The 13,790-nt window shown below is 37.0% G+C and overlaps 1 protein-coding gene across 1 annotated transcript; it reads left to right on the forward strand.

Annotated features, from left to right (window-relative positions):
* The first annotated feature begins 4,025 nt into the window (after positions 1 to 4,025).
* Positions 4,026 to 4,604, forward strand: LOC112505032. Its single transcript, XM_025108977.1, has one exon. It carries the CDS (start codon positions 4,026 to 4,028, stop codon positions 4,602 to 4,604), a length of 579 nt encoding a protein of 192 aa, XP_024964745.1.
* Positions 4,605 to 13,790: the final 9,186 nt, after the last annotated feature.

Below are 13,790 nucleotides of genomic sequence, written 5' to 3' on the forward strand. Positions count from 1 at the left end.
TCTTTATTATTTTAATTTTAGAGAAATACATGAAACAGTTTCATTAATTTTAGAGAAATACATGAAACAGTTTCATTAAGTATTATATGAAATAATTTCACAACCATATATGAAACAACTTCATCAAAAAAGTATTATATGAAACAATTATATGAAATAATTTCACAACCATATATGAAACAACTTCATCAAAAAAGTATTATATGAAACAATTTCACAAGATTAAACAATTTCATGAAAAAATGTCATAAGATTAAGCAATGAAATCGACAGATGAAGGTGGTTTGCACGGTTTACACAAATGAGGGTGGTTTTCATTTGATCACTCCTCTATATATATAGTATATTTTAAATTCAACTATGTCCATTTGTACAACCCTTTTAATCCAATTAATTGAGATATTTATGGAAATGTTGAGAATTTATTTATTATGATTTGAATATTTATGGAAGATGATTAGAGTTAATTAATTACGACCAATACTTTATATTATAAAACAATCAAAACTTTTATGAAACCATATATATTCATCAAATTAAATGGACGATTGAGATTGAGTTGTAATGGTTGTACAAATGTAAATGGTTGCATAATAACTCACCTATATATATATATATATGTGTGTGTGTGTGTGTGTATATATATATATATATATATAAGGTTTATTTTGCAAACCATCCATTTCATACAAACATCCATCAATTTTTTTTGATGAAATGCCAAAATTGAAACAAACTAAATAAGTAAAGTAAAAAAATAAAAGAAAAAAAGAATTCATATTGGAAACAAGAAAGGGAAAAACGGGGAAAACATGTTTTATGAATCTAGCAGTTATTATACATATGAGCTTGATGAAATCATATATGACCTATGGACTTGTTTCATTACAACTATTATACATATGAAACTATTTCATTACAAACTGTTATGCATACCTATAAATATAAACTTGTTTCATTACAGCTTGAGCCTGTTTTATTGGAAGTTACCATGTTTCATTAAACAGTTTGAGTCTGTTTAATTGGAACTTAGTGACAATTTTTTTAAATAAAATTATTCTATATTTTTTTAAAATGTTTTGCAAAATTTTTAATGAATACCTCAATTAAATCTTTACTAATATTGTGCTGATCAATATATCATCCATATTTATATAAATATTGTAAAACCAAAAAAAAGAAATTCGAGGAATAAATAATTATTTTTATTTTTATTATTTTTATTTTTGGATTATAATATATATAAGTATATTATATAAATAAATAAATTAAAAGAATTTTGAAAATCGGACTAATAATGAAGAAAAAAACTCAAAATGGGGATGAAAAGTGTAAATTTGGTAAACATTGAAGGCAGGGGCTGAATGTAAATTCTTGATAATTAAAGGGGTGTGTCAGATGTTAACAGGTCCAAACTAGAAGAACCTATTTTGTAAATATACCATATTTTGAATTTTGAAAAGGAGGGAACGATGCCGACTTTTGATAGAACCTATTTCGTTCAGTCAACCAACAAACCAAGAAATTACAGGAAAAGTAGCCAACGTCCCCCTCTACAGTTTTCTTTCAAGAATTTTGAATTTTCGCTGAGAATCGGGAGAGAAATCGGAGCTCGAAAGTCCCCATCCGAAATCTCCGTTTATCGACGATTAGAGGTAAAATACTCAAATAAAATTCATGTTCTGTAACAACCCAAATATTCTATGTACCGATAATCCACATCATCATACTCATAACACAAAATATAACATCGTTTACAAAATACAGATTAACAAAATACTTTCTTATAATACATTTTGAATAACTAAACGTCATTCATTCTAAACTTTTCTCTTGCCTTTATCTTGCGAGCTATGATGACCTGCAAAACAGGTTAGTCAAACAACTGAGCGTTAGACCAAAAAGGTCTAGTGAGTGTATAATTCTCAAACAAACAATATACTTTCCAAACAATCAGTTCATAATCAAACMTGTTCTGACACATAAACTTATTTATGTCTCTCGCGGTTACACCGCCATTACATCTCTCTCTCGCGGTTACACCGCCATTACATCTCTCTCGCGGTTACACCGCCATNTATTTATGTCTCTCGCGGTTACACCGCCATTACATCTCTCTCTCGCGGTTACACCGCCATTACATCTCTCTCGCGGTTACACCGCCATTACATCTCTCCCGCGGTTACACCGCCATTACATCTCTCCCGCGGTTACACCGCCATTACATCTCTAAAATGATTCAACATATTAACCGAATTTGAAGTCCGGTCATCCTAGTCCGGATATAGAATCCAAACAAACACTTGGAATATCAAAAGGGTTATATCATCTCCGGTCAACAATCCGGATAACACCTTGTATAAGCTTTGTCCGGTTAACACTTAGAATTGAGTCAATATCTTTGTCCGGATTACAAGTTCGGACAATACCCCACTCACAACTTAACCGATTTAAAGTAATCCGGACAATACATTGCCCAACCTTTGACCGGTTTAAAACAATCCGGTCAATACACCGCCCAACTCTTGACCGGTTTAGACAAGATCCGGTCACCTCTTGACCGGTTTAGGGAGGACTCCGGACAACACTTGAGTTTATAATCCGGATGAAACTGTCCGAATATCAATCCGGTCAATACATGGACGGTTTAAGGAAATATCCGCACAATATGAACTATAAACCATAAATAACCAGTTCTAATAACTACTGAATTGTATGCAAACAGCTATACTCAAAGCTTTAATACACTCACCTTTGAATGTGAGTTTTGACTTCAGATCTGCAAATCCTCCTTCAGTCTTTACTCTCAATTGATTTTGCTTCCTAGAATATTCAAAAAATAACTATTACCATTCCTTTCATATGCACTTGCTATTTATAGCAAGTGCAGGAACCGCCTCTTCCCCAACTCTACTTTCACACATAACACTATATATATAATATTAATATAAACATAAGATTTAAAATATTCCAAATAAAATAACCCGGATATTACATGTTCTATATATGGTTAGCTTCACTTTTTAGTTGTCTATCGAACCTTTGTAGCCTTATGTCTCAAATTTTAGTTTTTGAGGTCCGATTTTGAGTTTGTAACAGATTTTCGAGTAGCTTTTGAGCTGAAAACTTAAATGGAAAAATGAGACTAAATACTTGATGGCTTTCATTGATTTTTGTTTTTTATGATTCAGTAAAATCATTTTCTAGAGTTTTAGCAAAAAGAATCATCGAAAACGGTTGAAAAATGAGGGATTGTAATAATATATATATATATATATATATATATATATAATCACGTAAATTTTTCTATAGCTATTAGTACGTTAATTTTAAATTGTTATTTAATTTTCATATAAATTTATTTAAGAAAAATTATATTACGTAATTATTTTTTAAAGTGGTATTTAATATAGTGACTTATTAATTTAGTTAGTAATTTAATAAATTCTTTTAAGGTTATTGAAGTTAGAAGCGATGGAAGGAAATTTACTAGGATGAGCACTGACGGAGCGAAGCACAGTAAACTAGACAGGTACCTTGTCTCTTCCAATTTCCTATCTCAGTGGCCCATGCCGAGCGCAGTGATTCTACCTCGCTTTCTCTCGGACCATTGCCCTATTCTCTTCAGATCCGCTCTGGTGGATTTCGGTCCTTCTTACCCCTCCCCTTCACCCATTTACTGCACGCCTATCAAATTCTTTATGAGTAAGCTTAAGAACCTCAAGCTGCGCATTAAAACATGGAAGATAGGAGTGAACAAAGCTAATACGGAACAGGTGAACTCCTTGAGAATGTCGTTGGATTCCTTAGATATCAAGGCGGAAAATACCTCTCTCTCGCTGGAAGAGATCGCTTCGAGAAGGTCATATTGATGAAAATTAAAGCTTTGGATGGGGAGAATGTGAAGGACCTCAAGCAGAAAGCGCGTCTTAGATGGGTAGTGGACGGGGAGGAAAACTCGAGTTTCTTTCATGGGATCGTCAATTCTAACAGAAGGAGTAATTTCATCCATGGAATATCCTCTAATGGGGACTGGGTCACTGATCCTTCGGAAGTTAAACAAGTGGCCTTCAATTTCTTCTCAGAGAGATTTTCGATCTAGGTCTGTCATTCGACCCCCTTTCTTGTGCAATAATTTTAAACATCTATCTCTGGAACAAGTGAGCTCTCTTGAATCAAATATTTCCTTGGAGGAAGTCAAGAAAGCCATTTGGGACTGTGGATCAGATAAGGCTCCTGGGCCTGATGGATTCTCTTTTGCGTTCTTTCGATCACAGTGGGATGTCATCAAGGATGACTTGTACCGTACCGTCAAATTTTTTGAGTCCACTGCCTCCATCGACGATGGATGTAACACCTCCTTCATCATGCTTATACCCAAATCAGAATCTTCGTGCTCTTTTTCGGAGTACCGGCCCATTAGCTTGATAAATTGTTTTTGTAAGATTATTGCGAAGATCTTGGCGTCTCGATTGAGCATGGTCATTGATTCGGTTGTCGGGCACAAACAATCTACCTTCATCAAGGGGAGGAGTATTTTAGATGGACCCATTATCGTCAGCGAGATAATATCTTGGCAAAAAAAACCAATCGCAAATCCTTGATTTTTAAAATTGACTTCGAAAAAGCCTTTGATACCCTGTCTTGGGATTTTTTGGAGGATGTTCTAAGGGGAATGCTGTTTGGCGAGAAATGGAGAGCGTGGATCAAAGGGTGCCTCAGTTCGGCATCGGTAGCGGTCCTCATCAATGGATCCCCGACTCGCGAATTCCCTCTAAGAAGGGGTGTAAGGCAAGGAGATCTCCTGGCCCCACTCCTTTTCATACTCGCTGCTGAAACTCTCAATATCATTATGTCGAAAGCCTCTCGGAAAGGTATTTTCAGTGGTATCAAACTTCCTAACTCCGGGCCTGAATTATCGATTTTGCAATTTGCTGATGATGTCTTGATCATGGGTGAATGGTCGAGATCGAATGCTACTAATTTGGTTCGGTTGTTGCGATGCTTCCAATTGTCTTCGGGCTTGAAGGTGAATATGCAGAAGAGTAATATAATGGGCGTTGGGGCTGACTATGATGAAGTAGTTTCTGTCGCTAGTAGATTACATTGCAGACCCGAGATTTTTCGTTTTACATACCTCGGTTTGCCGATCGGTGGTCGCTCTAACAAAGCTGAATCTTGGGCGCCTCTGGTTGAAAATTTTAACAAAAAATTATCAGCCTGGAAATCCAAAATCCTTTCTAATGGTGGTCGTCTTGTCATGGTCAAATCTGTTTTAGGAAGCCTGGGACTGCATTTCCTCTCGCTTCTCAAGGCCCCTATTTCGATCATCAATAAACTTGAATCAATTCGCTCGAGGTTCTTCTGGGGAGATAAAGGAGGAGTGAGAAAGATTTCATGGATCTGTTCGAGTACCACGATGGCGGATAAAGATGTTGGAGGTCTGGGGATCGGTAGTCTAACAGCTCTCAATCTAGCACTTCTCGCAAGATGGTGGTGGCGATTCAAAACTCAGCACAATCACATTTGGCGACGGGTTATCACTGCTTTACACGGAGAGGATGGGGGTTTGAATAACCTGGCCAGATGTGGCAGATTCCAGGGGATCTGGGGAACATCTTAAAAATCCACAAGGAATTCAATAAACTCAACCTTCCTTTCGCGGACTGGTTTCTAAGAGAACAAAGGCCAAATGGGATCGACTTTTCATGGCGATGGGCTCTGGATCCTCACGGTACCTTTTCGGTCTCCTTGACGAGAGCCGCTTTCGATAACCGTTCGCTAGACCAGGTTAGTTTCCAAACCTCTTGGTGGGTCAATTGGGTTCCCGCAAATATCAACATTTTAGCTTTGCATCTACTTCACAAAAGGCTTCCGACTAAAAATAATCTCTTAAAAAGAGGTGTGGTTTGCCTCTCCTCTTTGTGCCCTCTGTGTGAATGTACCGATGAAGACGAGGAACACTTGTTCATAGGATGCTCGATATCATGGAAGTTGCTCAAGGACCTGTGCACATGGTGGAAAGTGGATATAGGACAAGTGAACTCGATCGACAATCTTCTTGACCGTAGCTCGGAGGTGGCTGGGACTTCCGTGTGTAAAAAGGCATTTACCGGAGTGGTGTACGGGTTCTTCTGGATTATCTGGAACTTGCGCAACCGTAAAATTTTCCTAGCTCCCTCTCTGAATTCAGCTACTTTTCTCGCAGGCCAGCTTCAGGCGTATTCTTTTTTCTGGTTTAAAAATAGGGTGCCGACAGGTATTTTGGTGAATAGTTGGATAGAGTGGTGTAACTCCCCCATGTCTTGTTTTTTGCCTGTACTCTCTCTTTTCTAGCGTCTTGCTAGTTTTTTATGATATTTCGCCTTTATTTGCTGGTAAAAAAAATATCAATTGATGGACAAGTTAATATGGAACAAAGGTTTCTTTTAGATGTTAAAAGAATAAATCGACGTTAGTAGTCTAGAGGTTTGTTAAATTATTTTGAGGATATAATAATGAGACTAAAACATCGTAATTTGAGTTAAGTATTTATTAGGATGTAATTTGTAGAGAATGATTTATAAGATTATAAATGGTTATCTTAACGTTTTGGGACGTCATTAAGTTTAAACTTAGGGTTTGACTAAAGTTAGTCGAGGTTGAACGAGTTGACCAAGGGTTGACTTTTGACACGCTTAACCCATGTGGATTTTATTGATGGGTCAAATAGAGTTGTTTGAGGGATATTAAGATGCTCGAATATGAAGTTTGATGTTAGGTCGGGTCGGATTGACCATAATTGACTTTTGTTGACTTATGGAGAAATTAAGCCATTAATGAAATATGTAGGTATTTGATCAAGAGCTATCAATAGTCAACCTATTCGCAATCAGGTGAGTCTTCATGAGACTTCACTAGGATGCATACTTAAGTACAAATTTATTTTAGCATTATATGAATCGTAGATGATGTGTACGTATGCATGTTATTTCAATTACATATATCTTACAATATATTTTACATGTATATTATTTTTGTGAATGGTTACATGCTATGTTTTTAATTAGTTTTCGAATAACTCTAGCATGCTATCCTATATTAAAGTTTTAGGATTTAAGGATGAGAATTTAACTAGTAAGTCACGACCAGTATATAACACGACCCAGATAAGTGAGTGATCAATTAAGACTAACATATCAACCCAGGGTGTGTTTGTGACTAAATGACCCATACCCGACTAAACATTATATGAGATCTCTTATTTTCAGTGTTTTAAATATATTTTTGTAAAATTTGTGACTTTTATTATAAAGCATGCATATATGCCGCATATATATGTCAAGATATGATTTTATTCACGCAAACCATGAATTCAGTGAGCTTTATAAGGTGACTATAGTATGCCTCTCAGGGCTAGGTAGTTCGAGGTTGGATAAGGGCAAAGGATACGCTCAGAGAGTTGCGTATTATCATCTTATTTTTAGTCTTTTGTCTAGGCAGTTATGTATTGATCTTTTGTAACTTAACCTGGTATGAGACGGGTTAGAACTTAAGTTAATTTTTGGGTGATTCAAAGACTTCCGCTGTAAATGGTTTAAACGATTTATTTTAGCCGTCTTTTTGGAGTATTTATTTAGGAATTCGTGTTAGATTATGTTACATTTTTCAAAAAAATGAGGGCGTTACAAGTTGGTATCAGAGCCTTAGTTTAAGGTAACTATGTTAAGATTTCTTTAGTCTAAGCTTAAACTAAGAGGATTATTAGAAGCACGTGTTTTATTGTGTATTAGTACTGCTTATCATGCAATTAAGTTTGATCCTACATCACTACATGACATAGTGTTCCTTTTATGACTTGTAGGAGACATGGTTCACACCATTCACACTAGGGCTATCAGACGCGGACGTGGAAGCAGACACGGAAAACGTAGGACACCATACGGGCTAGGACCGAACAAAAAAATCTATTGATAGTCACCGCTCCATAGCCACACATGTTTCGGAATCCCAGGCCCGAAACGATAGTCTGGCCTACAATAATGAAGCGTCATCCCGAGAGCTCGTCAGGCGAAGGACCACACTTGAGTATTCGGAAGACTACATGCCCCATACCCCTACATGTGATGACATGATGGAGACTATAGAGACCTTAAGGGGCGAGAACACCAATCTAAGAAAGAGGTTGGCCCAAACTTTAGATGGGAACACTAGACTGAGGGGATGGCTGAACAATCTTCAGCACACACATGTCGAACAAAGAGGAGCCTTAAATGAGCTAGTTGTAAAGAATGCAAATTTGTTGGAGCAGCATCACGCACTGATTTGGGATAAAGTTGTACTTGAACAGGAACGAAGAATTGTTGCTTGTTCCGTAGGTGCTAGATTCAGAGACAGAGCTAGCTTTTATAAGAAAATGACCATAGATTATGTTGGTGTAGTGAGGGGCTATTTCTCCGACTGGGTCCAATGCATCAAAAATGGCCCAAGGGCTAGTGTGTTGTGGCTTCTCAGGCCATCCACATCTTTTGAGGACTGGTTGAGGGACCCAAATATCCCTTACTACCCCGCATATCGGTTTTAGACATAGTATCCATTTGAGAGAAGGGAGAGAGAAAGATATTTTGGGTATGTGATTTTATTGTGCGTGTCTAGATTGTTGACCGAATTTTCATCTGGTCTAGTGCTTCAATAGATATTTTTGAGCATTCACATGATTTAGAGATGCGTTTAGGATTATAAAGTATCCCATCGTTTGTAAGTGAATGAGATTATGTAATGTCTCTCTCTCTCCAAAATTGTTTATTGACACAAAATATATATACCTTACTAAGTATTATGAAAATTTTGATGTGGATTCCTTATTATGTACTTCTCTTATATGTCGTGGTTATGTTATAAAAATAGTAGTGTGTTATGATTGACTTTAGAACCATGTTAAAATAATAATACCCTATTATGTCAGTATGGTTTCTTGTGGATCAACAAGGAACGCCCTCAATGGGGAGGTGCTAATGGCATGGCTCCACCAACAGTCCGAGGTCAGACACGAGCCCAAAGTCGAGGTCGAGGCAGTATCCGAACCGCTAGTTCTAGTACTCCGTCTACGCAAGCTAATTTAGCAATCAATAGGAGTCAAGAAGTCAGGGGAGGGGGAAATCCCCTCAATAGTTGAGCAGATGGCACAAATCCTCCGGATACATTGCCAAATATGCTTAAGATAATATTGGGTGATAAATTTAGTGACAATGAAGATGGAGAGGAGGAAAGTGTTTGACAGAAGAACACCATGATCAACACTCAATCCATTGAAAAGATGGAGGTATCCGTTAAAGGTAAGGTGGAATCACCTACCAACGAGAAAACTGAATTGACAATGAAGGATAAAGGATGAAGCTTTAAAACATTCAAAGGCACCGGGCCGAAAGAATTTAAGGGAATAGAGGGCCGAGTTGGCCTGATGAAATGGGTAACCAAGATGCAGAGTTGCTTCAAAATTTGTAGGTACACAGAAGATCAAAAAGTGACCTATGCTGCTACAACCTTTGTGGACTATGCATTGCATTGGTAGGAGTCTGAGTGTGCAATCAGAGGTGATGATGACATTGCTACCATGACTTGGGAGCAAATGAAAAAGATGATGATAGATAAGTATTTCACACAATCGGAGGTGAATAGGCTAGAATCCGAATTTCTAAGATTAAAGCAAGGTTCGTTGTTGGTTCAAGAATATGTTAATTCACAGATGCTTCAATAAGATTAGTAAACAATCAAAGTAGAAAAGATGAACACTTTGAGAGAATTTGCCAAATGTAAATTGTATTAATCTTCAAGAATATTACAAATGAGAATCCTTACCACTAATTACAAATAGGAAACCTATTTATACCTACAAAGAAACTATGACATGATTTACAAAGGATAAACTCTTGAATACAAAAATTAAGCACAAGCTTAAACCCAACATTCTTCCCTTTTGATTCAAGCACAAGACATTGTAAATTTTGATCTTTTGAAGCCCAGATTAGTCTCACACATTCTTAACGCATTCTAATACTGTATCTTTTCATCAAGCAGTTTCAGAGCACTGATCAGTAAGTACCTCTCTCTCAAACTTAACTTGTCACGTCCTGTAGCTTTGTCATCTATAGCCTTTTTGCCTTCGAGTTCTCTCCTCACGATCTTAATAGTTCCATCACAATACTTATTCAGCTCGCTGAACCTTAAGAATCTTTTAGCTTTCTCATAATTCTCATATACCACGCCAAACTCTAGATCTTCAAGAATTATGAATAAAGGATAGCCATCAATGTCTTCAAGCTCTTGATTTGGTCTCTTCAGGTTCACAATCTTCTGGTTACTTTCAAAACCCATTCGCACATCGATTACTAAAGAAAGCTTGACATGACATTTTAGATAACGCTTGATAGCTTCAAGGCCTATGACAACTCCTTTCAATCTGACAGTTTGGTTGTGAATTTCATGGAATAGATGTTCTAAGTCTTCTAAGAAAAGATTTGGAAAGTGAGCTTCGCTGAAACTCCAAACATGACCGTCTTACCTTGTCACATAAAACACTGGATACCAGACCCTGACGAGTTTACTGGCTTCAATGCTCTTGATAGAGACAATTTGATGCTTGGTTCGTACCTAACTGATAGGTTGGCGTTTAGCTTTGAGGAAATGCTTATATTCAATGCGATATTCATACGTTTCCTTGTGAATACCTAGAATCTTATCTCCACTTAAGGTTTTCGATGACGCACAAAAACGGTAAAGTAGATGTCTTCGAGATACGACTCTCTGATTCTAGCTCTATCGAACCCTGGAACATTAGCTTGAATGGAATAAGGCACATACTTCTTTGTAAAAATTTCAGTAGCATTTTGAACCATGGAAGTCGTATCAGGAACACTTTGAAATTCGGTAGGAGTTGATTCAGGAGTTTCTTGATGGCGGGATTGAATAAGGAAGATAGGATCATCTTCAGCCATATCAGCTTCGAAATCAAAGAATAAGTCATCCGAATCATCGTTTACTTCTGTGTCAGCCCCATAATCCTGAACTCCTCCAATTTCTCTAGAAAATACATCATTGAATCCAACATTTGCTAACGAATCTAGTAGCAACCTTGTTTCTACTGTGGAGACCACCGACTTTTCAACCATTGGCTCGATCACTGGTTTTGTAGCAACACATTCCTCTTGGCCTGTAGTCCATTCACTCAAACCAGCTTGAACCGGATTTTGTACATTATGCTCTTCAGAGTTCTCTTCTTCAGAAACACCTTCATTGCCCCTTGAAGACTCAGCCAACCTCTGCCTCTTGTTCTCCTCCTCATGGTGATCAGGATTGTCCTGATCATCATGCCTTCGTTTGAAAGAGGTGGCTTGAGATCTACACGTATTCCCCAAAACTGACACCCTTTCGAATAAAGTATCAATTAAAGTTTGCATATGGGCTAGGGCTTGGGTATTAGAAGTAATTGTAGAGCCAATTTTTTAGAAACTTGAAACTACAATAGTTTGAAAAGATTTCAAACTCTGTGGCTTTAACAGCTTGGGATTCTTAAAGAATAAAACACAAAACTTAATTAGAGCTTCAGTATGAATCATACAGAGCCTTTGATTTATAAATTCCCAAAGTATTTAAAAACCCTTTTTACATAACTAGAGGTCCTCTGATCCTTGTGTAAGACCAAACAGAGCCCCTCTGTATGTATTATAACATTGATAGAAAGTTAGGCAATAAATGCCTCTGATGACAAACCATTTTCCCCTTCTCAATAACATCTAAATTATTATTTCTAGAAAGAACAATATCTCTAATTCATTAAGTCATAAAGAAATGATGATTTAGAGTTATTGTATCTAATTAGTGATAATAACAAGAGCTATAATAATAACCACCAGTGACAATGCGTCCCTTATTCCACGGTACACCTCTCCTTGATATGCCACCCTTATTCCTTCATTAAAGTAGGCTTACTTGCTAGAACAAACATAAGTTACCACGTCTGGAAGTACCCATCACCCAGTTCCAAGCCAAAACAGACAAATGTCACCACGTCAGGGGGAACTACCTCTTAAAAAAAGTTTCATACCAAAACAGACTTACGTCACCAGGCTTGGTAGAAACATTTCCCAAAATACAGTTCCATACCAAAACAGACTTACGTCACCATGCTTGGTAGGAACATTTCCCGAAATATAGTTTCATACCAAAACAGACTTACGTCACCACGCTTGGTATAAACATTTCCCCAAAAATATAGTTCCATACCAAAACAAACTTACGTCACCGCACTTGGTAGAAACATTTCCCCAAAAATATAGTTCCATACCAAAACAGACTTACGTTACCACGCTTGGTAAGAACATTATCTTTTCATTTTAAAATATATAAAATATCCCTTTTCACAATAACAAATTTAAACCAAAAAATAATTGATAATTGTGAAAATCCCAATATATCATATGTAATTCCAACATATAAAGACTTGATGTGTTATCCGGACAAGCTATCCGGCCAACACATGTCCGGATAAGCTTGGTCGGATTCCATATCCGGTCAACCTTTTAAATGACAAACTCAATATAAGATCGGATCAAAACTTCAACCGGACTTAACCCTATCCGAACAACACTATGGTTGGATGCATATTCAACAAAACACAATACGGTCAAATCTATGGCTAGACTCATACTTATCCGGATAACATGTTGACCGGTCACTCACTAATCCGGTTAGCACTGTGTCCGAACAAACTTTAGCCCAAAAGTGTCTAAAGACCAATCTGGACAACATTACGTCCGAGAATAAACATAGTTAAGCAAACCCCATCTTAATCCGGACAATACTATGTATGGGAAATCTTCAACTCAAAATGAATAAAGACCAATGCGGACAACACTCTGTCCGGTTATGATCCAATCCGATCACCATAGTGTCAAGTGAAGGACATAAATTGGACACTAAATTATTCAAGAACAATGATCAAATTTCAGTATAATCTCATATCAAAATTGAAATCAGTAACGAAGTTTGTATGTAAAGATGTTTTGAAACCACTCACGTTATGCAAAATTGAAGATGATTGTAAGTACAAATCCAAACTTAGCTTCCCAGATATGCAAGCAATTCTCAGAATAAACTCTCCAAAGTTTTCCCAAAATGGCAAGAAGCTTGCTTGAGTTCCTAACCTACCTATTTACATCTATCCTTTTTTTAGGAAAGGCGGTCACACATACACACATATAATCCCATGCACTCCCATGCATTCACATATTTCATGCATAAGATATAAACATATGTCCCCACATATTAAAATCATGCACATGTTAAACTCATGTAATGTATGTATCCACATGATCAATTTATCACATATTCACATATTCCCATATCAAATAATCACATAATAAATACCTTAAGTGATAACCAGGACCCAGTTATCACATATTAGTGTTGAATTCCACCTTGGACTTCTTAGAAACCTTTTTCATCTTACCCATTTCACACGCTGGGCAAACATGATCTTAAATTTTGATGCATAGTAGCTTTAGACATCAAACAGACATCAGTGTCTACTTGTAGATTAGATAAGTCAATTATATAAAGATTAGATTTTCTAGTACCGGCTAGAATTTCCTTACCATCAGAAGTACGGACACTGCAACTGTTAGATTTAAAGCAATCCTGTTGGGTCAGCAGACTCGCTGTTCCCTCGGCAGGTCAAATCCTCGTCCTTAAACCCACCGCTCCTGTAGCAATGCAGGAGCATCCCACATCGGTGAGGCTAGGGAGTCTTCTCT

Source organism: Cynara cardunculus, unplaced genomic scaffold (assembly GCF_001531365.2).
Source record: "Cynara cardunculus var. scolymus isolate 2C unplaced genomic scaffold, CcrdV1 Un_Scaffold_7971, whole genome shotgun sequence".
In the NCBI taxonomy this organism is placed as follows: domain Eukaryota; kingdom Viridiplantae; phylum Streptophyta; class Magnoliopsida; order Asterales; family Asteraceae; genus Cynara; species Cynara cardunculus.